Source organism: Topomyia yanbarensis, unplaced genomic scaffold, assembly GCF_030247195.1.
Source record: "Topomyia yanbarensis strain Yona2022 unplaced genomic scaffold, ASM3024719v1 HiC_scaffold_4, whole genome shotgun sequence".
NCBI classification, from domain to species: Eukaryota; Metazoa; Arthropoda; class Insecta; order Diptera; family Culicidae; genus Topomyia; species Topomyia yanbarensis.
The window spans coordinates 949,004-975,065 of record NW_026683602.1 but is presented as its reverse complement, the minus strand read 5'-3'; the positions used below and the strand labels follow the sequence as shown (position 1 = coordinate 975,065).

Below are 26,062 nucleotides of genomic sequence, written 5' to 3'. Positions count from 1 at the left end.
TTTTTACAATGGAATTATGTTTACCTATGGAATATATAATGGAGAAACTCCTCAAGAAACATAAAAAAAATTGCGTTAAAAAATTAATCTGGGTAGTCACAGCTGTTGATTGGCGCATCGTGTATTTTCTTTGCTGTGGCGTGTGAAATTGTGTGCGTAGCCGCAAGCTGCTGCACGGTGGTTGGTGGAATAGGGGGTCCGAATAGACCCGTACGCTCATTTCGCACAAAAGTGGTGAGTGTCTTGAAAATATTTCTGTTTTCACCCAAACAAAAATCATACCATAAATGAGGTGCCTCAAGCTTTCCAAAACACTTACTTGTTATTTTTTTTTGACTTCTTTTTGTTGCTTTAATCACGGTTTTACAATTATAATGATTCTTGTTTTGAAGATGACAAAAAAAAAACGAAACACGTTAAAATTAATGTTTCAGATTTGGTTCCACGAATACGTACGACACTCGGAAAGTCTTACGAATTTCTGAGAAATCTAGAGGGTCCAAATTACCTCCACGGTCTTAATAGCCCCGGGTTCCCCTACCTAAAGCTTTATTAGTAGTTTTGTGTTTCATCGATCCTGAGGCAGCAGAACTGTTTTCTTCTATGTTTTTTCATTGGCCCTCAAAAAAAATCCAAATTTTACTTACTTTTTGGTAATTTGGATGAGAGTCTCCCCGTAATGTATCCGTCACACAAAGTAAATCTTTCGGTACAGTTAATGCTCATTTTGGGCCGCTCAAAATTATTTCATATTTTCTTCACAAATGAAATCGAGTTTTCTGTTGTAGTTTTGTTTTGTTTACCACACTCGATTATTTTTTTCGAGACCATTTAATTCTTTTCCTGTGCTATTTTCCTTCTGTAAAACATATTGGAAAAATATCGATGTTTCAGGACACTTTCTCGCTATTTAACGTGAAAACTAAAACTTAAGGAAAACAAGAAAATATGGAAATGCTCATTGAAGAGAAAATAAGAAGCAACACTCCCGATGGCCCGCTGTCCGGAGCTCAAGTGGCTCGTTTAAAATTCTCGGAAATTGATCGCGAGCGACTTTTGTACCTATTGCTAATATCGTATTGTCTAGCATACTGATCTTTTCCCTATCCTACTAACACAATTCCTTTCCCGTGGTGCTCGTGGAGATGCAGAGGCAGTCCAGTCTTCTTCAGCAGCGTGTGTTGTAATTTTCTCCTTAGTGAAGAAATATTTTTTCTCCCAAATTGTTCTACTTAGAGAGAATTACAGTGTATAGTGTATTTTCTCTTTGTTCGTCTACCTGTAAGTTCGGAATGCTTTCCGATTTCCAGAAATACGCGAGGTTAGGCGTTAGAAATGACAAAAGCTTGATGAAACCCGAAATTTGCGGTTTTCGGTACAGGTTCCTCGACGAGTTATCAAAAGAATCATTGAGGAGCTCTCTTTGGAGAACCGCCCGACTTATGCACAACCGGAACAGTAATGAAAGCGTGGAATATTATAACAGCTGGATATTCGATATCGCCAAGAAAACCCGCTAGAGCTCTGTGCCGATACAGAAAACCTATCTTGTAGCGTTTCCTCACGATATCTCAAACGAACCGTTTTCGTTAATGCAGCCCACTTACTCCTTTGTCATGCAACAATAATACCCGAATTTAGACAGAATTGAATTTAATTTGAAGAATCTGCATGACTACGCGAATCGGCCTCCGATCACAACTCGTATCGGCCAATTCCGATGCTGAAAATTGGGCGAGTGACAGGCGCCACGAACAAATGCGATATACATCATAACTCGGGGTCTACTGAACTAGGTGGTTTGAAGCTTTGCACAATTCTTTTCCACACCATTCTCCAGGTAACTATGAGAGCTTTTTACAAAATTATTCTTATTTTTTTTTACAATAACATGTTGGCGGACTTTTTTCAGCGAAAATTGGATTTTTGTCTTAAAAGTGCTACGAAAAATGCAAAAATCGTTAAAAAGAATGAGCTACGGGAGGTCATGTTTTGTTCAGCTACCTGGGAAATTATGTAAACAAACACAACAAAATTTCAAAACGATTAATCCTGTAGATTTTGTGTTGTGATGTACACCACAAAAGAAGTTGTTTTCAATGCCTCCGGAGGTTAACTGTAACTCGCTCAATTTTTATTATTTTGCAATGCAATTTTGAGAAAATATTGTTCAGTTGCTGCATTGTTACATGAAAATTGAGTGAATATTTTAACACTCTCTGCAAACAATTAAAAAAAATTGTGAAGGGATGTTAACCGAATTAACCTACAGTTTCTTCCAATTTACCAAATTACCAATTGGAGACGCGAGTGGGAAAATACAAAATTAACAGTACTAAACCGATTATTTATTATTACACAAATTTGTACGTAAATGGTGTACTTTACGATAGTCGCAGTGTATCTATTTGAATAACCAGTAGTTAGCGTAACACTAAATAAATCGTGCGCGTTATGATTGTTTTGAATCGGCATTCTATTCACACGTTTGGCCGCTATGGAAATAGCACAGTTTTCTATTTTTGTTTATTATTTTGCAGTTTAATAGTAGCAAAAGTCAACCTTATTACGAAGCCAGTCTACGTGTGCAATTACAACCATTTATAAGGATAGTACCTGACACTAGAGAAAGTAAATCGCACACAAATGCACGTTGTATAAAATTCGGCATTTTATTCAAACGATCGCCGGGGACACTGACATAACAGCAATACTTCTCATAGACAGCTATCCACACTTCAAGTTGCTTATTCCATAAATCGTATTAGTGCAACAGATAATAAATCTCCCAAATTCTCGGCAGCCGGCTACCCAGAGCAACTATAACATTTCTCCTTTTTTCTCCTTATGGTGAAATATAGCATAAAACTATAACATGACAATGCTATTGGCACACTTACAAACAAATTTCCTATTCCCGTGATACATGGGGTGATGCGGAGGATTTCTCGGTCACTAGCAGCAGCATGTATCGAGCTAATATTCCTTCATTTCACGGAAGATCCCAGAAGTTAATGCTAGTTGAACTGTGGACCACAAATCAAATCACAGCTAAAATATTTAGTTTTTACAATCCAAGCTCGATACGCTTCGGGAAAAATTATTTTTTGTGATCCGTTGGAAAATTATAGTGCTGTACACGAGAACGATATTAGCGTTCGATCAAATAATATTCGACCACTCGCGCCTTCTTCCTTTCCATGCATTACACATAGTATACTGCCGGTGTCAAAACTTAGTAGATACTACATGATTCTGCAGCAAACATTTTGGACTTGCTGGCTTGCTGCTTCTGGTTCAACAGCCAAGTGCAAGGGCAAATGGCGAAGAAAAAGTGTGGGACAATGTATTCTCTCGTTGTTTCCGCTTTTTGAGCCTGAAGGAATTGTTTTCAAACTATGTTTGCCTTTTAATTACTTTGTGTCCATAGCCGCCTACAAGGCACATCATTTTCGAACGTTTGATAATTCGAGGCAAGAGATGTTGTATCGGTGCACCCGAATGAAAATGTATAAAATAACAAAACCATAACCGGGACAAGTCAGTTGCTTTGAACGTTCACATGTGTCGTGTGAACTGTTTGGATTTTTTTGTGTCTAACTGGTGCTAATTTGGATACTAGTTTAGATATATCGTCTAACTAGACACCTAGATGGTGCTAGTTACTGACGAGATGAATTCGAAACACAAAAAATAAAACTTAATAAAACCATAATGTTTGCCGTTACAGCAATTTGGCAATATTTTACAGTAAAGTCTAATGTTATAAAGTCATGATTCGCTGGTTGAGCCACATCTTCTGTCCCACTAACGAATTTGATTCACTGTGCTTCCTCTTTTGAATGCAATTTGTTCAACTGATAAGATGAAATTTTGACAGTGGTGCACTCTTTGGTTAAAGTAGATTAGTTGGAACATGCTTATCTGTAAGTATAACTGTAATCCTATTAGATTTCTGAAACTTTTCTAATGCAAACTGCAGTTTCGAACAAAACTTACATGTTTAGTTAGAACTTTGTATATGATCTGTCCCGTTCTAGACAAAGTTATGTAACTATACTCAAAGCAAAGCTTGCTATGTCATCGATCTAAAAATATCGGCTGTAGGAATTTTATCGGCGCTTTGACAGAAAAAAAGAAGAAGAGCGCACCGATATACCATGTCACACAATGGTGACTCTTCCAAAGATAAAATCATCCCACTCTAGGCGGGATACACACATGAGTGAGAGCTTACACTACAAGCGGCACTATAACAGGATCAACCGAACCAGCACAGAACTCGACCAGGTCGACCAAAGAGCAAACACGATGAGTTAGCAAAAGCACGCGGCTCGAGGGGTACTTCAGATAATAGGTACAGGAAATATCCTTGTTTGAAAAAAAAAGAAGATAGATACACATGTGTCTAGTTTAATTTAAATGAGGTTTGAAATTTTTGCGGTAGGAATTATTTTGTTATTTACATTTTTTAATCTTATTTCATGTTTTTTTCATTTGTAGTTTACAAAGTTACCACAATCACACGACTTAAGAGTCGCTTCAAGAGTACAACAAAACTTGAAGCGCTTTATAATGAAAAGCTAGGCATAGTTCAACTAAATTTACACATCAAACAATCAACAGACAAGGCAAATCGGTAACCACCTCTAGTACGTACATTATTGAGACCTCAATTTATCTTCACCTAGGTCTTATACAGAAAATTTCAAAACCAGCCAACTGTCTTGCAAGACATTTCTGGAATCACTGCATCAATGGAAGTTTTGATCGAATCAATTAATGCTGTATATGGTCACGAAAAGACGATGTTCTTAATCGTTTGGTATCTTGCAAGGTGCAAAACGTCGCTTGGAATACTTGAATATTGAGCATAGTCAAACGAAAACAAAATTCCGAAAACTTCAGGAGATGCTCGGGGCTTTATAGCTATAATGCCCCGTATATGTAGTTCGCTACAGGGTTGCCAGATGGCTGAAAAACCATGCTTTTTAATGGGACAATGGTCCTAGTAACTCAGGTTCAACTAAAAGGTGGTCCAGTTAAAAAGTGTTCAACCAGCGAATCACGACTGTATACAAGCGACAATCCCAATCTTGTGTTCTCTGTCTACTACTGTGACGTCAGTTACCCTATGCGTAACTCTTCTATTAAAACTTTGGTTAATGTGTGTATGAAAGTGTTTAATGGTTCTTTGAGATGAAGTATTGACCGATTGTCATTTTTTCGAAAGTTTATCTGAGAAATCATGAAGTTGAATTAGCTTCTTAATCGGAATTTCAAACCCGTCAACCTCCGCAAGGAGATAACCCTGACACCAATCGGCCATCCCCTTTCAGCAGTTTCAACTCAATTCCCACACGTTGTTCGTTCGATGATAGAGCGAGAGAGCCCATCAAGAAACGCTTCAGAGGTGGTCATTTGGGCGAACAAGTCCCATCAACCATCATCGTCGGAAAACATCTCCTCCGCTGGCGTCAGCCGTGTTGTAATTGATGAACGAGGAAAGCCTCATAAATCATTCCGCGTGTCAATGAATGAACGAACTAACCCTCAGCCGGCCCGTGGGCATGGATTCGGCATAGGTAAGTTTGACTGTGAATGAGAGTGACGTGTTAACTAGTTTGAAGGGTACAAATCCTATCCGGAAAGAAAAAAACTGGAATGAGTGCCGAAAATCGAGGAGATGGACCAGACCGAGTCGATCTGACCGCTCCCTCACCCCCTACTCGCGGATGACCTGGTCAGGTTATTTATGCAAGCGAATTCACTGAAGCGTGCCAGCTTTTCACGGCACACTGGCAAATGTGTGTGGAATACTGCCAACGTTTGGAAGCCGCGCTAGGTCGTCGGGCTCGTGGAGTTTCATGCTCTCTTTCCTCGAGTAGGTATCTGCTAGTGGATGGAGGCACTGCTGGTAGACAGTAGAGATGTTTTTCAATAAAGTTCATGGCATTTTTCGTGATAAATAAGTAGGTGGTACAGTCGAGTCCTGTTTTGTGGAAACTGGAAAGATACAAACTTACGAAACTGGAGCTTCATTGTTTATCAATGCTTAATCCCTCTGGATGAATACTCGACATGTCTATCATTTGTTGACCATTTAACTGTCAGTGTCAAACTAATCGAGCACAAGCTCTGTCAAAAGCACTCAATCCGAAGAGAAAATAAATGTGACGTAGTGTAAATATTATTGGCCTTATAGAACATGGCATGGAGATGTATATCCTCACTTTTCTGACAGGAGAGCTTGTTTACTTGGACTTCTACCCAGTGCAAGAAACTTTGTTCGGATTCTAACACCATGTAAAGTTCGCTGAGCTGTCATTTTTTCGAGCAGTTTTACCAGGGGTAGTTGTTGTCCAATCACATATGTTTTGCGCATACCTAACATTTCGGCTCGGTCCAGCACTCCAGACCCCGTTTTTTGGTTACTTCACCCCAAAAAGAGAATATAGGGTAAGCGCTTTCGCATGTCTCGTGTACTAGTCGTTGACATATTTGTAAAAGGTACTATTTATTGCTAGTTAACCGTAATAATCAGGTTCGGTCCAGCTGATGTTGGGTACGAAATACTTGCTAGACAGCGTCCCCCTGATTTTTACTTAGATGAAGTTAGCTTGCAATGTTCTATCAGTTTACAGTCGTGATTCGCTGCTTGGGTCACAGCCTCTGTCCAACTATCGAATTCGATTCGCTATAGTTGGAACAACTGACAAAGTCAAAAACTGGTACAAGAGGATGTTAATAGTTTAAATGCATCTGATCACATTTCTAACTCTTGTCAATTTGTTTGTCAAAGTGAACTTGACATGAGGTTACGACATCCAAATGCTTTTTAGTGGGACAATGGTTTTTTTAGTGAGACAATGGTTTTTAGTTGGTGGAGGTCCAACTAAAAAGCGGTCCAATTAAAATGTGTCCAACCAACAAATCACGACTGTAGTGTCCCTTTTCAAAATGTGGTTATATAAAACGTTACAAAGTTCTTTACAAAGTGAACGTGTCCTCAATCTTATGGCATGATAATAAAGGAACCTCTGGCACGAATTCAGAAACATTTCGGAATACCGCCTTGTAGATAAGAATTCCAAACCTTATCCATTTAAATTTTATTTATTTATAAAATAAATAACTTGTTTTTCCTGCTTTCCATTATTTTTTTTCTAAATGAAAACAAAAAAAACTTTCGTTAAATATCGGCTTGAAGTTTTTCCCTTACCTTTTCTACCGTCTTCAAGCTCACTAACGCCGTCCGATATTTCTACGATAACGTGCTTGAAATTCACAAAATTTCGTAAACCTCTTTAAATTTGAGAAAATTTGTAAAATTTCACAAAATTAACAAAATTTCATAAATTTGACAAAAATTATAAATTTTTACAAAATTTGACGAATTGTCCAAAAATGTCAAATTTTACAGAATTTCACACAATTCAAATTTACTAAATTTCACCAATTTTACAAACTTTCATGAAAATTAAAAAATTAAATGAATGTCGTAAATTCACAAAATTTTACAATATTTCACCGAATTCCACGAATTTGAAAAAATACGAAATTTCACGAAATCTACAAATTTTAACAAAGTTTACAAATTTACACTTACAAAATTTCATCACATTTATCAAATTTTACAAAATTTCCAAAGATTCATGAAATTTACAATAGAATAGAATAGAAAAAAGATTCATGAAATTTACAAATTTTTATGATGCGATATTTCACCAAATTTACAAAATTGCCTGGAACTTACAAAATTTCACTAAAATAATAAAATTTACAGACTATGTTCACTATATTCACAAAACTTTATAAAACTCACAGTGTTGTTAAATTCACAAAATTTCCGCAAAATTTAGCAAAACTTGACCAAATCCACAAAATTTCACAAAACTTAACAAAATTATTCAAGATTCACAGAACTTTGCAAAATTTCATGAAATTTCAAGAAAATCACAAATTTTGATGAAATTTACATATTTACCGAAATTTACAAAATTTCCCAAAATTGGTACAATTTTTAAATTTCAGACAATTACACGAATTTCACGAAAATTATAAAATTAAAAAAAGTCTCGAAATGAAATTTGACCAATTTCACGAAATGCATAAAATTTTACGACATCCACAAAATTTCACGAAAAGCACAAATATTGCAATATTCACGAAATTTTACAGTATTTCACAAAATTTAAATATACAAAATTTCCCGAAATTAAAAAAAAATACGGAATTTACTTAATGTTCACGACGCGACGATGTTTCACAAAATTTCGAAAAAAGTACAAAATTTCTGAAATTTACAAATTTCTCACGCGTTTTATGAGAAGGACCAATAAGCATGCTGCAAAAATCCACTTTGAGAGGAAATTTCGGGCAAGCCATTAATCACCGACACAGCAACAGATGAAAGAGAAAACTTTGCTTATTGGCCCTTCTCAAAAAACACGCGAGATTTTAACAATTTTGACAAGTTTGCCAAATTTTATGAAATATATAAGATTTCAAAAAATACACAAAAAATGCAAACTTAACAAAATATTACAAAATGTTATACAACTAACAAAATTTCACGAAATTTGGACAAAATTTACAAATTTTTGCGAAATTTCACAAAATTTAATCAAAATTCACGTTTACAGAATTTACAAAATTTCATTGAACTCACAAAATTTTAAATTTCATGAAACTAAAATTTACAACATTTCACGAAATTCACAAAAATTTACAACATTTCGCAAAACTTACGAAACTCACATATTTTACTAAATTTACAAAATTCTACGGAACTTTCCCACAGTTTACAAAATTTCACAGAAATAACAATTTCACGAAATTTGAAAATGTTTACGAAAATCATTAAATTTTACGAACTTTATAAAATTTCACGATACTGTGAAGACCTGATTTTATGAGTCACCGATTTTATTAGCATCTTGATCCGATTTTGTCCGTATTGTATGAAATTATGTTTGAGCTCTATCGGATGAAGCAAATGAAATCCATGTAAAATCTTTCTTAAGAATATTTTTTTTGCCTTAGATGCAAAATATGCGAAAATATTAAAATCATTTTTTTTTAAATTTTTCACTGAAAGACCCCTTTAAGAGAAATGTATGCCAAATAATTAGAAAAGGTTATAAGGCTATGTCTAGGGACTGTAGAGGAATATTTTAACAGCTTCGAAAGAAAAAAATATATTCCGATTTCGTCAAAATCTGCATTTTGTCAGCCTAACCAAGGGGCTGATAAAAACGAGTCTTCGCTGTATTAAAAAAATGTCACAAAATTCAGCTTACGAGTTTCACAAAAATTTTCTAAGTTTCACGAAATTCTTAGAATTTTATGAAATTCACGAATCTTTACAAAATTTACGAATTTCTTGCGCAATTCATAGAACTTTGCGAAATTTCACAAAGTTGCAAAATTTCACAAAGTTGCGAAATTTCACAAAGGTGACAAATTTTGAACGAAATAATAAAATAAACATTTCACGAAATTCAGAAAATTTCACTGAATCCGCAAATTTCCACACGTCGCGAATTTCACAAAAAAATTTAAAAATTCACAAAATTTCACGAAATTTACAAAACTTTTCAAAATTTACAAATTTCTACGTAATTCACAAAATTTGACGAAGTTCAAAAAAATCCACGAAATTCACAAATGTTGTCAAAGTCCACAAAATCTTACAAAATTTCACCAAAATAATAAAATTCACAACATTTCACGAAATTCACAAAATTTTACATAATCGGTGAAATTTTTGCTAAAGTTACAAAAATTGTACAATTTTACGAAATTAACAAGATTATACCAAAATAATAACATTTAAAAACATTTCTCGAAATTTCCTTAAATTCACAATATTTTATTTAACTTACAAAATTTCACAGAATTAACTGGATTTTACGAAAGTCACAAATTTTACGAAATTCACAAATTTAATGAAATTTGCAAAATTTACGAAATTGTTAAAAAATTAAATTATATAAAATTTACCAAATTTTAGAAAATTCACAAGGTCTTACAAAAAGTAAAAAAATCACACGATTACTTCACGAAAGCCACAAAATTTGACAAAATTTAGAAGCACATAAAATTCAGATTCTCACAAAATTTCGCAAAATTCACGAAATTTCACAAAAATCCTGAAATTTCATGGGGGTCACAAAGTTTTACCAAATTCACAAAATGGATCAAAATAACCAAATCTCACGAAATTTACAAAATTTCTTGAATTACTGGCAGATACCAAAATTTGGTATAAGGGAATGTTAGTTTAAATGCATCTGTTGACATCGCTAAGGTTTCGACATTTACAAAATACAAAATTTTACGAGGTCTACCAAACTGTACAAAATTCACGAAATTTTACGGAACTTTTCACGAAATTCACAAGTGTTGACTATATTTACCAAATTTCAATAAATTTGCAAAGTTGACAAAACTTTACGAAATTTGCAAAACTTTACGAAATTTGCAAAATTTCACGAAATTTACCAAATTTAACCATATTCATAAGATTTTTACTCAATATCACAAAGATTAATAATAATTAATAATAATAAATTTTACGAATTTAAACAAAAAATTAGAAATTCTCAAAATTTCATGAAATTTTCAAATTTTGTAATAATAACAAAATTTTATAAAAATTACAAAATTATTCGAAATTTACAAAATTTCACGAAATTCTCAAAATTTAGCGAAAGTTACAAAATTTGTCGAAAATTTCAAACTTTTACGAAACGCACAAAATTTACATCATTTACATAATTTACAAAATTTAAAAACTTACGAAATCAACAAAATTTCACGAAATTCGACAATTTTCTGAACTACTGACAGATGCAAAAATCTAGTATAAGGGAATGTTATTAGGTTAAATGCATCTGTTGGCATCACTAGCTCTAGTGAGTGATTGTCAAAATGAATTTGACATATAGTTTTAACATTCCGATACTTTTTATACGGACAAAGGTCCAACGAGGGAAGATCCAGTTAAAAAGCGTGGACCGAATCCACGTCCAACCAACCAGCGAATTACAACTGTAATACCATTGTAGTATTTGGGGAATAAATAAAATAGGCAAATTTTGGGTATATCTTCTTTCTCATTTCAATGCAAATAGTTGCACAGATATGCACTTTCATTGCATCCAAAAATGACAGTCGTGGGTTATTTCGGTCTCCTATGTTGTTGTTTTTTTATTTCTACTCCTTAATGTCATTCGTAAACGTGGATTTCAATAAAATAACACCCGTTTTGATAGTTTCTGTGTTCTAGGTACTGAAACTTTAAAGCGAATCATTTTTATTACCTTCTGATGGTTGTCAGATGCCAATCATAAACTTTTTTTCTCGCTTATATTTCTACAGTTTTTATTTGCTTTCACTGGCTTTGGATGGTTTGAGAATGTCTTTTTTAATCTATCGACCGAGATAAATGACAACATTAAAATAGAGTTTTTCTCCGAAAAACATAACCAACACGCTTGTTTGTTTCGACCACTAAAATTCATGCCATCGAATCCCCATTCGATTTGACATGTTTTTATAATTCACAAAACCGAAAATTGCTTTTGATACGAGTAGAACGAAAACCAGTCATGTGCAAATGGCACAATCAAGCATTTAGACTGAAATTGGTATCGAATCGCCCACAGCAGCCAACTATGGCCTAACAAACAAACCCCACACGTTACAGTCGGATCCGACGTACGCCATGCGGAGGCAGATGGACGTGGAAACGGGTTATCTAATCGACAATTAAAAGCTGCATCTGGTTTTCAGTTTCAGTGAGCATTTAATTCATTTGTATTGTAATCACAATTAAATCTAACTATCAACACGGGTGATCCGGAATGCGGTCCAAAGCAGCAGAAGGGAAGTTTAAATTGTTTTGTTTGTTTAGTCGTTTATGGCGTTCCGATTGGCAGAGCTAAATTTGCGCTCAGTAGAGTTTTCCTTCGAACTTTCTTTCCACAGACTGCGTTTGGTATTGGAATACCGAACTCCCAGACTTCCCGTTTGAGAAGTCTTACCAGCTGTGCGTACGATAGTGGGTGGAAGAATGTATATGTTAGGTGAGCTTTAACAAAAATATAATATGTGCTTCGCTGGTTGGACACTTTTTAGTTGGACCATTGTCCAATTAGAAAGCATTTGCATGTCAAAATCTCATGTCAAATTCACTTTGACATTCAAACTGACAATAGATAAAGATGTGAACAGATGCATTTCAACTACTAACATCCTGTTTTACCAGTTTTTGATATATGTCAGTCGTTTCAACTAGCGAATCAAATTCGTTAGTTGGATAGACGATGTGGTCCATGTTCATCCTTCGAATTACGACTGTAGTTGCTCAAAGTATTAATGGAGGACGAAGAGAAACAGTAAAACATTGAGCAAACTTCCCCTTATTACCTACTAAAAGAGACTGTAAAAATTGAATTTACAAACGAAAATAACACTTCAAAATAGTCCCAACTTTTCGCCCGTACTATCACGGCAGAAAGTGCCCTTAATACTGACAAACTCCTAGTCGGTCATTGCGTTTTCCGCGAGTTCCGCTAGCATTTCAAACTTTCTAGACGAACTATCTCCAACAGCATAAAAAGCTCTTACTACTAATTCATGATGGTCATTTGAAGCATAGAATTATGAAAAATCATTTTCCATTATAGATAGAGTACCGAATAACGGCAAGTTTCGCCTCATCAGAATATAAACTACCAAGTTTTAATTACTCTTTCATGAAAATAGCGACACTCTATTTCGCACATGTAAATTGCACCAACCAGTGCATCCCTCTCTGGCGCCAGTAACCAAGTGCCGCAATCAAAAAAAAAAACGCCTACTACCCCTGCCAGCATGCTGCCTACATTCACTGATCATATACATACTTCCGTGGAAGTTCCGTGCAGGCCCCGGTTGCCTTTCCGTTAGTGCGCAGGAGGTTCCCGTGTTAATGCTAAGGATAGCTTTCAACTTATTTGTCCCTAATGAATGACTTCCTCGTCATGCAAGCCGAATTTCCGGTAGTAATTTGTTCCCTATACCATCTAGGCGTGTATGTACATATGCAGCTTAACCAGCTCCCCCACTGCACCAACCGGTAGCTGCCAATTCCGGTCAATTTCTTCCACTCTGGTGGGATGGCATGCGGGCCAGCATAGTGCGCGCACTAACTGTCGGTCGTGCTCCGAGGAAAAAGTTTCCACTTTACATATGCGGAGTGTGTTTGTTCGTCGGCGTTCATCGCGTTAGTTCCGGCCATTGCTGCACAGCTGCACCACACACTTGAGGCGTGGACCGTCATTAATTTTGTCGGTGAAGCGTTTTACTAGTGTTTTTACTTGTTTTTTTTTTGCATAGGAATAATGGTTTGCAATTATTTGGATGATATACACGCACGATTTTGTTATTCTTTTAATGTAAAGTTTATTTTAACACAATGTCAAAATCACATCATAGTACGCTTTGGGAATTGTCAATGTAGATATAGAGTGCTGGAAGAGGAACTTCCCCTAACTAACTAACGCCATTATTTGCTATCGGAATCTCCAAAAGAAATGGTTTGAATCGATTTTCGAATACGATAAATAATGCGTATAAGATACTCCGAGAAGAACACAATAAATGACGAGTAGTTCTCAAAAGTTCCACGTTTCAAATATAATATATTTATGTGCTGTGCTGGTACATCTGTAAAGGGCTAAAATGTTGGTTGTTTACAACCTATCGTAAAACCAATCAATTCTTATTTTATTGCAACAGTTTTTTGTGCTATGTATGAGCTAGCTTAATTACACAGTGCTACAGAATAAAAAAAATGAATGTACTTTAAAAGTGGTCTATTAAAGGTTGTAGATCTCGTCTAATACAACACAAAACCACGTTTGATCAATTTATTATACCCTCAAAATCTTGATTTTTTACCAAAAAAACCATTTCATTGCTTTCGTTTTCTCTTAGTCTTAAATTTGCCGGAGATAGCCAACAAAATTGATACAGTAGAACCTTGCGGCAATTGAAACATAGTAACAAAAAATCATTTTTCAGGATCAGCGCTAAAAAAATTTTTACGCGGCCAACAAACAGATTTTAAATTGTTTAGGTTTTTTGGAAAGAAGAAAAAATGACCTTTTCAACGGTATGCTATATTATATACATTTGTTAAAAGTACTATGCGGTTTTGGGGCAACAATATGACACTACCCATTATTTTGCGTTTTTTTTTCAATAAAAATATGAAAATTGCTCTACATTTTTATTAGCGTCTTTGTTTAAATAGAAATTTAGGGAGAACAGTTAATTCTGCATTCAACGACTTATTAGTGATCAAAATCGGTTGAAAACTGGCACAGTTATCATTTTTTTTCCCAAATTAGAAACTTACTCGCATGTACTTTTAAGGGGACAGCCTCATACAGGGTGTTTCGTTCATGGTTAAGAACCTTTCGAGGGGGGTTGACTACCATATTTGGAGAAAACTATCGCTCTACACATACCATCAAATCTCAACCGTTACTAAGTCATTGAACTTTTTGTGTTAAAAGCTTAGTGGTCTTAAAATACCTCTAACTCAAAAAATATACTTTGTATTTCAAATCTTAAATAGTAATAGTCAAGTGAATTTAGTGTTCTTTTAGAAGTAAATTAGATTAAAGTTAGTGGTTTTATTAGCGTTTTCGTTATTTTCCTTAAATATTAAATAATAAACATCATCATTATTATCATGGAATTAAGGTTGCACAGAGAATGCGCAAAATTCGCAAACGAAAAAAGCAGTTTTTTTCCACACCGTATGTCAGATCTTCATAAAAATCAATCAGCAGTACTGTAACAACATTCTACATACGCTGATTGATTTTTATGAAGATCTGACATACGGTGTGGAAAAAAACTGCTTTTTTCGTTTGCGAATTTTGCGCATTCTCTGTGCAACCTTAAGGCATCTCAGCAAGTTCTACAATTCATTCTTTGACGCCATTCAGTTATCTCTTTTTGTTTCGGCGCTGATTTTGAGTTATTTTACTAAGTTACTAATTAATTTATTACACTTAATTAAAGTAATTTATTACACTTAATTAAAAGATATTTGTACATATATTGATAGAAAATTGGTAATAATGACACTTGCAAGTCGATTACAGGAAAAGTTTAGTAATGAAATTAGAAAGAAACGAGAAGAGATAGGAATATGATGTTGAGTAACAAATTATGAATCGTCCTAAAACCCAACTTTTGGATAATAGATATTGCTATAATGATAATTTATTATTATGAGAAAATTAACAAAAACGTCATCAAAAACACTAACTTTTAACTACTTTACAACTAAAAGGTAATTAATACTAATTAAGTGAAAGATGTGAGAAGCCCACATAACTTCAATTGTAATGTATACTTGTACCAAAATTTGATTTAGGAATCTCCATGATTTTGCTTGACAATTGCAACATTTTGATACAAGAGCAAAGTACAAGGTTTTCCTAACAGCAACTTGTAATATATTTTCATAACTCATACTACACTCAGGTTTTTTTCACACGGATTTTCGAATTAACGCGATTTTTTTACGCGGACTTTCCAATTAACGCGTTTTTTACGCGGATTTTCCAATTAACGCGTTTTTGCAGTCCTTTTGAATGCAAAAGACTTAGATAATTTTCGGAAAGATGGAAGAGACGGATCTGGAAGACTCCTTATGGCCCGGACCTCAACAATGTGGAGATGAATTCGAAACACAAAAAATAAAACTTAATTTAAGTTAGGTTTTGTGCCTTTAATGCACAAAGTGGTTCAGTCCAATTTTCCCTTATGGGAATTTAAGATTGCATAAGTTTCTGGTACTTACTCGTCAAGTCCATTCCGAAAATACCCATATTGTTGAGGTGCGGGCCATAAGGAGTCTTCCAGACCCGTCTCTACCGTCTTTCCGAAAATCTTCTAAGTCTTTTGCATTCAAAAGGACTTAGAATATTGTTGCGAGGTCCGCGCAAAAAAAGCTTCCAAAAATATTCTAAGTCGTTTGCTGAGGGTTTTTACGCGGATTTTCGAATTAACGCGGCTTTGTTACGCGGATTTTCCATAAAACGTGTTTTTTACGCGGATTTTTTTTGCACGGTGCGTATTCCCCACGTATAAAAACCTGGTTGAATTTGCAGTCACAAATACAATTTTCTCATTGAATATGATTTTATATGCTATTTCAATTCAAAATGCTCATAACAAAAAAATTATAAAATATAGTAATTTTCGAGATATTTTAATTTCTGTTTTAACAACACAATTATTTTGTTTGATGTTTTTATAAGTTATTCGCGTTTCTCCAGCAGAAAGATTAAACTGGCACAAAAATTTACTTTTTTGCCCAAAATAAACGTGATTGGTTGCTTCTGGTTTACTCACAACATTTTTTGTGAGTTTGTTAGTGGTAAAATATGAAAACTCGATAATGGAAACAATAAATTCAGTAATTAATGCCGTTATCATCATCATCATACCAAAATCTGTAGATACATAGGTTAAGATAAAAGGATTAACATTGCCCAAGACTGCAAATTGATCCTATTTTGCAGTAAAAAGATATTCTAATATAAAGTTATGTGTTGCTTCTATTTATCGCACATGTTTAGAATAAGAAATTTCCAAAAAATTTGTAGTCCGTAAAAGTTAAATAACTTTGTCAGGGAACCTCCAATCAATATACAATCTTCAACAGAGCTATTAGTTATAAAAAAGCTCAAAGCAATAAACAACAAGCACCACTTTTTTATATATTTTATCGAAATAAAACATTGTTATTCAATGAAACAGTGAAAATAGCAATATTTTCAAGTGACGTGCCCGTAGTTCCGGTTGGAATTTTAATGAAAGAAACAGCTTAAACTTCATGTTTTTGCTTACATTTCTAAAATCTGGTTAGGGCATTATCGGACGAATTTTGTTTTTGCGCCACTCTAATTTTCACATTCACCTCGAAAACAGAAGGACGGATACGGCAATATTTGAAATCAACAACCACTACATTGAGCTCGAATGTTCGTTTTTGGCTCCAGAAACCTCACCAACAAATCTTCGATTACTGAAACATTGTGTGTGAATTTTCATCACTTGTTTGCAGACTTGTGTTATTAGGCCTATTTTGCAGACGTGCAGAAGTCAATCATTGTAATATTGGCAAATATTATGAAGTTTTCCATGGCCAAGCACGGTGCTCTTCGTTAATTACTGATTTATAATCATCACATTCTATCTGCCATCTTTCGTTTCATAATGGCATACCGAGTGTTTAAATTGTATGTTAATCAAAGAAGCACAATTTTACAAAGGAATTATGACGCCAGGACTTCGCTTTGCCAAGAAATGCTAAATTAAAATTAAATTAAAGAACATTACAAAACTTGATTTATTGAAAGAGATGATGTTTTCACTAAAAAATGAAGCAATTTTGCAAAAAAATCTGATCAATGAATAACGAGAAAAAAGTTTTGTTTTGTTTGTTTAAAAACACTGGTAATTTAGCGCACAGCCTGGAAAATCCGGGGATTTTTTAAAAATAAGTCGACACCATCGGATCGCAACTCATGGAATCTTATTACCAAAATTTCCGCACCTTCCACAATAACTCAATGCTGTCACATGTGTGTGAGTGCGTTTACAATCTATCGCTTAGGTTTAGGGAAGGCTCAATTGTAGCTAGTTAGTGTTGGATTCTTTTGGGACGAAATCAAAACACAAATTTCATAACTAATCAAGTAATGATAATGTTCAATTAATTGACCAAAGTAAAAATATTCATTCTGCAAAACAACCTGAGACGCGTAGTTGAGTGTGACGTAAGAATCAAGATCCCCGGGTATACAAATGACGATAAAATTGAAGTACGATGACATGATCGTATACCGCGTTCCTGCGGTATAGCCATACAAGCATTTCCTAAACATTTCTAATGGTGTTTTTTGGTAAAATTGCGAGCGGCCTGATTCTACAATATAAAGCACAATATAAATATAAAAAATAAAGTTTGATCATTTATTCTACGAAATTGAACTTGACCATTGTGAAGACCTGATGAAATTATTATTTCTTCGCGACTTTTGGAGTCCTTTAACCCAAATGTGTTTGAACTCCTGCATATTCCCAGCTGCTTTACCAGTCTTTTTGAAGCCACTTTTCACAATCACCCAGTAACGTTCGTTGGGCCGAAGTTGAGAGCAATTTGGTGGATTGATGTCTTTTTCTATACCATTTCCGTGAGCCAAGTGAGAGTTTTTTTGGGGTAGTGCGCCGACGCTAAATATGGCCAAAACAGTGGAAGGGTACCATGCTTCTCATATAAAATAGCACACTCATCTGATGACTCTCAGATCGAATGATTTCCGTATACATATTTTATATAGTGTAAAAAAATGCTTGATTCCAAAACTGCAGGAACATATTGCTTGCCATACTAGCACTTCTCGACCAAATTTTTCCACTTGAATCGACCTCTCCACATCGCTTACATACTTCCCTATGACGGCAATATGTTATTGTGGTCCTGGAAGGATTTTGAATCTTATTTTACATAGTTCTCGTTGTCCAACAAAACATCCGGTCGCTGTAAAAATCACGAATGCAATTCCCGGGCCCTTGTTACAGCAAGTTACTTTTGCTTTGCACTTGGTTTGGCGATTTTCTACTTTCTATAGGTCTTCATTGCGACGGTCGCTCCAGCTTTATTGGCCAAAAGACGTATTGATTTATCCTTCCTAATCAGAGATACCGCTTTCTGCTCCGGTTTCGTGTTGAAAGATTCGGGTGTTCTGACTCTTCCTTCCAGTGCATTCAAAGAATAGCGTTCCCCAAACTTGCTTACGTTTTACACTACCGTGATGAATTCCAAAGCGCTTCTTCAATTTTCGCCTTAGCCAATCAAACGCACAGCATGCTGCGATGAGCCACCACCACAAATACCTGTGTACAACGCAAATGTATATGAATAGCCTATTTCCGATTCAGTCCCCTTGTGCAGATCATTTCACTACAAATCTAACCACCTCCGTTAAAGACCCGCGATTCTGTAAAGCTACGAGCTACCATATTCAACCGTGTCAAATAACCGAATTATATAAAAAACACTAACTGCCTCTTTTTAACCTGAGAGAAGTTGATCGGATAATTTTTCACAACACGCACTACGGATAAAAATCATGGAAAATAATTTTCCGCGCTCACGACCTTTCAATTTTCATGAAAAATGTTGGCGACTTACACTGTCGACGCCTAGTCGGATCTCCAAATTGCTCAACCCTGTCACATCATATACAAAATTAAAATGTCGATACAACTTGTTTTCTTCCCGCATGAATAAACGATTCAATCCCGGCAAAGGAAATGATGTGGGTTTTTCGCGAGCACCGCATTATCAACGAACAAAAAAAAAAACGATTGATAATAGGTACCTCTTGGGAAAATATTGAATGATCGGAACGAAAAAAAAATGTCCTCTGAATGTGGTCCTGTTTACCAGCCGAACGTGCTGAAGTATGCGCCTAACCCGATGCGATGGGTGCGGAAAGCGGTACTGTCACGGGGTACCTCTACCCCCCCTGGCAGTTAATTTGCCGGGTGTAGGTACATCGAACCCGTTCGTTTTTCTGCCTTTGAAATATTGCTCCTCATTGCTGCGGCACATGATGAATGATAAGGTGTAATGATGATGACGCTTGAAAATTGCCGCAGATAGCGGCGTTTTTTTTCAAGTGACCTGTCAATATCGGCGCCTTGGGTCGAGTTTAGTAGGGTAGCCATTTTTAAGAACTGGTAAATAACATTGTTGTGTAAGTAACCATGCGTTTTCGGCAGATTCCTGTTCAGTGGAGACGCGTGGTGTTTTGTGCATTAATCTTGTGAAAGCAAAGTAACCTTGCGCATATCTTGTGCAACTGCACCGAAAAGAGGGATCGATGTGTCACAATATGATATTACCTAATTGATATCCATTATTGGTTAGAAATTAAAATAACTTTACTTTCTCTTGTCGTTTGCAGACCAATTGCCAAAACAAAAAAAAAAAAAACAGTCAACAAAGAAAGCAACAATCGAAGTAGGCCAAAGAAAGTAGTGAACGCACGGAAACGATTGACTGACAACCACATACGCCACCAAACACAAGATAGCACACCGCAGAATTATTGATGGAGCGCAAATTACTGTACGCCTTTCGAGGCTGGATTGCCTTCGTAGCGTTTATGGATCTGGGGACAGCGGTGCGGTGCTACATCGAACGAAGAAGCTTTCTAGGGGACCACTCCGAGACGCACTTCATCGAAGGTAGGTTGATGATTCTTTTTTTTCAGGAAACAAAACCTGAGTGCCACTGCATTTTTTATGTCGCTAGTGCTCTGCAAATCACTTGGTTTTAAAATTGTTTCTTCACATTATTTCATTGGCAATTGTCTTCCTCGAAGCTTCGAACAGTGTGCTTTCGAATAGGAAGAAAAAGCCAAGAAATAACTATTATCACGACATATTTATCTTCTCCGAGTCATATAGCTCTAACCGTTACCTTTCGCATTTCCCCTGTTTCTTTCTCTTATTCTTCATGGTTCCGCCAGCAGGAGATTACACCATTTCGAGGATATTGGGAATTTATTGCATTCTGAAAGCAGTCGCCCTGGTGCACTGCACCCTGTATATACACTACAAACCGTAAGTATGACCCAACCTGACCTTCGTGGTCTTATCAGTAGCTTTTGCCAATTGGTTTCACAATTTTCTGTGAATTGAAACGAATGGAAAAACGACGTTGAGATCGATTGAACAAACGTTGAAATTTTCTTTCCAATAACCGAAAACAGAAGGAACCCGCTTCATTCTCTGCCATCCATCGTTTATCAGTTCGATCCATCTCATTGAACCGACCGATTTCGTTTATAGTTTTGATGATTTTTTTATATTCTACGTCGAATCTACTCACACGAACGTTTTCTTTCATTTCATTTCCGCCCCTACCAACTGACTGCCGTTCGAGTTATAGTTATTTAATCAGTCGATTTTTCGTTATCTTTCAACAGCGTTGTGAGCATGGGCGGCTGCTCACTGGCCATCACTATGATGCTGTACGTGACAGAGGCCCTGTACTTCCGGTCGACGACGCTCAACTTTTACGTCATCTTTCCGTGCATCCTCAACTGTGAGTACACATGTTTATTATAACACTAACAACCAAGCGCTTCCGTCAACAATTTGACTAATGACCGGGCGCCTACCCTTTGATGGTGAACTAGAAAAAAAATTGAAATTGCAAACACAAGAACAAAGACATAGACGTGCTTAGAAAGTGTTTAATCTTTGCACCAAACAAGCAACTACCAGTTGCCAGCCTGTACGGTACAATGCTTTCAGCTACCTAGAGAAAATAGGGCAGGGAAAGTGGGTTTATAAAATACTTCAGAGCTAGGACGAAAAGGGAATGCAATGGGGAAAGGATTGTTAATTTTCAGCGCGTTTCTCTTCGTGAGTCGGTGACGCTGTCCATGACCAAAGAAAACTGTAAGAAACAGCATTCTTACGGCATCTGAAATTTTTAAATTTGCTTGCAATATTGGATTAAGGTTTTCCAAAAATATGTCAGGCTTAAAACCACTTTTTAAGACTATGTGGAAATTAAATCCGTTGTGTCCAGAGTTTGAGAGACATAAATTGAAATTATTTTATTCCCGGAAGTAGTTTCAAGATCTGATCTATCGATTAAGCCAGTTAAGATACTGACGCCTATCATCAGAAGGTACGATGGCACGGTTGGGAAGGTTACAGGTCGAAAGGGTCAAACAAAATGCTCCGTCACTGACGAAACGTCTGTTTTGTCAACTCTGCCAAACGATAGATTAGTTTCTGAGGCAAGTGAGACAATGTCGTTGCAACAGTTTTGAAACTTTTCAAATCTTGACCCTTAACGGTTACTCCAGCATCCAAACCGGCACTTGAAGTAGATTTTGGTGACGAAAAAGCGTGAAAAACTGCTTTATGAGCGAGTTTTGAGAATAGAATTTAAAAACAGCTTATAAAAAAACCTAACAAATTTCCGAAAAAGATTATGATTTAGCAAAGAATATGCTGTAGTGGATTTAAAACGCAGCCTTTCATCACACCTTCAACAATTACGTCCAATGTGTACATGGAAAAATGTTCGATGAAACGAGTTTTGCAATTCATACGTTAGACTAAGGGCAAGGTTCTGTTTTGGCCCGATTAGGCCAGCTGTCACCACTCTAATGCTGTGTTAGGGTGGAACGCACTAATTTATAATTTTCACCTTCGAATGCACACGGAAAAAAACCGTTCAAAAATTCATGAACAAAAGATGACGATTTCGTGAACTGAACGATTTTAATATTTGTGTTTCCAAAAAAAAAAATCGAATGTTTGGTTGGGTTACTGTTGTTGTTCCCTGGACATGTTTAATTTTGGTTAGTGTTAGCAACTATCCAAAGAAGGACTAAATTCCAACGCGGATACAAAGATTATTCCGCTTGTTAAAAAGACATAGACGTCAACTCTTCGAAACATCATATCCTTCAAAGTTGGAGTTCTCCCAAAGTACCTTGATACCGCTCTTAACGCAGACACATGGCCGCTGTTCAGGAAATTCGAGGATAGCCGTACCCAGAACATTTGGTGTCCGCCGACTGATATTACTCCGCATTCAGGAGAAGTATGCTCTCCGCTAATGCAACCCGGCCCACCAACGACCCTGCCGAGGACTCCACAACGATTTGCAATGCAACTGTATCAAGCAACACTGCCATTAAGAAGGAGTGTCGCTGCTGAGCGCATACAGAGACGCAACGCAGTTGGTACTATGAAAGCCCTTGACAGTCAAGCAATTGCAGTCTTCAGTCGTCCCGGTCCTGTGTGTAAGATGGATGAAAGGGTCTTCCAATCTGGGGGGAAATGGGAAGTATACATCTGCTACGATCGCTTCAAGCGTTGATGTATTCTTCGGTTCCAGTAATTTTCCGTTACTCCGACATCTTGTGATCAGATATAAACCGTTTCCATCGCCGACGACGATCGTCATATTCTGAGGTGCGACGCAGTTGATTCGGGGTGCCTCGGATCCCCGACCGTCAGCCGTTCCGACACTGTTCGTGGGATTCATGAAAGGACCCTCCAACGCGCTCAAAACGTCAACATGGCTTCGCTATCTGCTGAACCTGATCCGTCCTCCAACAACATCGCCTATCACGCAACCGCGGGCTGCAGTTATGATGTCAACTCCTTGACCGAGACGTGGCTCGCCAACTGTAGTTTGTCTCGCCAGGCGTTTGGTTCAACATTCGATCAGGTGGTTGTGTGCTTATCGGCGTCCATCATGCAATTAAATGCCCGAGTGATCAACGTTGTCTGGTTTTAATAACCTGTACTAGGCTGTGCGACAATTGTGTTTGCAGTCTCAATAAGTGGGTGAATTGCTCTGGTTCTATCGCCAACACCAACAAATCTCTAATCTCTCGAACCGCATTGAGACACATTTTCCGGCTAATTCTGGTCCTTTAGCTCAAAACGGGCTGTTTGTCAACTGATTTCCGAGCGATCTGCCCACTCTAAAAATAAGTCGCGTGAATTACGCTAACAGTCGCGCCACCACAACCGCTGTTTGTATTTGAGCGATTCAGCGGAAATTAAGACAGTTGCTGATGAGCGGCAACAGTTCCGGGTTTATCTGAGCCACCTCGATCCGAGCCATACAATTGCGGTAAGCGTCGCTATGACCTAAGAGTGCCTGGGAATAAACGACACGCCCAAAGGGATCTCACTAAACTGAACATTGTTTCCTTCCTAGTGGAGCTTCCGAGTGTACTGTAGGTCGTTGCACTCGAAGCGTCTACTTGGGCAAATGGAGTGCTAGTTCGCGAATGCAATTTTGACCAGCAAAGACAGCATATATTTCGTCAATATGCTACATCGAATACGCCGCTTGTATTGTGGAAGCCCTCGAGCTCTCCCCCACACATTCCATCTATTGCAGCTAGTGTTCACTAGTCATCCCAGTCCTGCGTGCGGGAGTGGAGAAAGGGTCATCCACACTTCATACAGTGGCAAGTATCCTTTAATTTCAAAAAATTCCTGCTCTAAAGTGTTCTTCGATTCCAGTTCACCGTCAATTGTCCAACTGCGTTGAGTACAACCGTCGGTTTACCGTATCTCCGGTAACCGGGACGCTGTCCCTACGATTAGTAAAAGCGACGATGGATCGGGTGATGTGCTTTGTTCGAGTATCAGGGACATTCTCGAGTCCCTTTGAATCTCAAAGCGGGTTACGGCAAGGTGATGGGCTATCGTGTCTGCTGTTCAACGGTGCGTTAGAAGGTGTATAAGGAGAGCGGGGATAGACACGAGTGGCACGATCTTCAGAAAGTCCGTCCAGCTTCTTGGCTTCGCCGACGACACTGACATAATGGTACGGAAATTTGAGGCGATGTCGGAAACGTACATCAGACTGAAGGCTGAAGCCAGCAGGATTGGACTTGCCATCAACGTTTCGAAGATAAAATACGTGAGAGGAAGAGGTTCTAGAGACGACAATGTGGATCTCCCATCCCGAGTTCGGATTGACGGTGACGAAATCGAGATGGTCGACAAATTCGTGTATTTGGGCTCACTGGTAACCGCCGACAATGATACCAGTAGAGAAATTCAGAGACGGATCTTGGCGGAAAATCGTGCCTACTTTGGACTCCGGAGGACGCTCCGTACCATCTATGGTGGCGTGCAGATGGAAGACGGAACGTGGCGCAGGCGAATGAAACATGAGTTACATCAGCTGCTGGAAGAACCATCCATCGCGCATACCACAAAAATAGGACGTTTGCGGTGGGCTGGACATGTTGTAAGAATGTCGGACGACGACCCGGTCAAGATGGTTCTTGAGGACGACCCTACAGGAACAAGAAGACGGGCGCACAGTGGATCGACCAGATAGAGGACAACCTGCGGATGCTTCGAAGACTGCGAGGCTGGCGACAATCAGCAATGGACCGAGTGGAGTGGAGACGGCTTTTGCATACAGCAAGAGACAACAAGGCTCTAGCCTGAACGATAAGGTAAGGGACGCAATCTCCATCACAGTCGACCGGAACCCTAGCAATGGCCGAAATTCCACTGAAGGTGATGTTGTATTAATATTAGTTAGTCGCAGATTGAAGCACGAGTTGTTGAGAAGACTTGCGTTTTAGTGACTCCGCTTCTTCACATCTGTACAGCATCTATTGCCAGTGGCATTTTTGCATCTTACTGGAAGTCCGGTCCGCGAACATGTTCCTAGTGCCTAGAAAGGGAAATAAGTGAAACGTCAATAAATACCATGGAATTACTTCATTGAGTGCTGTCTCCAAGTTGTTCGATCTGGTGGTTATGGAATTTCTACAGAGTCACTTCAGGCAGTACCTAAGTGACGATCAACATAGCTTCACATCTAGGCGTTCGACAGCGACTCACCTACTATGCTTACATTCTACATAAAAGAGAGTATAAAACGTCACGCTCAGACCGATGTTATTTACGTTTTTGATAAAGTGAACCATGATTTAACAATCGCTAGAATGAGGAGATTTTGAATCAACGGTAGTTTGTTGCAGTTGTTTTGATCCTACCTTATAAATCAAAAAAGAGTGGTGGTCATTGGAGATTATCAGGCATTCACATTTACGTTAGGAGTAACCCAGGGAAGTCACTTGAGACCGCTTATGTTTCCGCTTTACTTTAACGACGTCCATCTAGTTCGTAGGTGGTCTCAAAATGTTTCTTCTGATCTGACTGAAGATTATAGGTTACTCCAACAACAATTTGAAACCCTCGCTGATTGGTGTAGAACAAACCGCATGTGTGTAAATCCGAAGAAGTGTTTGATGATATCATTCTCACGAGAAAGGTTTTAACAACCGTCTATTAGATACAGAAATAGAACGCGCTAGTCATGTGAAGGATCTAGGAGTGATATTAGACACGCAATTTTGGTTTAAATAACACGTCTCCTATACCTACAGCTATCAAAGCA

The 26,062-nt window shown here is 37.3% G+C and overlaps 1 protein-coding gene across 2 annotated transcripts in view; it reads left to right on the top strand.

Moving 5' to 3' along the window:
* The window catches only part of LOC131695498 (uncharacterized), a 49,170-nt gene that overhangs the window by 15,137 nt on the left and 7,971 nt on the right, over window positions 1-26,062 (top strand). Inside the window, exons 3-5 of one of the 2 annotated variants that reach the window (XM_058984039.1) lie at window positions 20,052-20,334; window positions 20,619-20,712; window positions 21,078-21,196. In XM_058984039.1, coding sequence (XP_058840022.1) covers window positions 20,199-20,334; window positions 20,619-20,712; window positions 21,078-21,196 — 349 coding nt within the window. In that variant the 5' untranslated portion in view covers window positions 20,052-20,198. The remainder of the gene's footprint in view (window positions 1-20,051; window positions 20,335-20,618; window positions 20,713-21,077; window positions 21,197-26,062) is intronic. The other variant, XM_058984040.1, reaches the window with a different exon arrangement.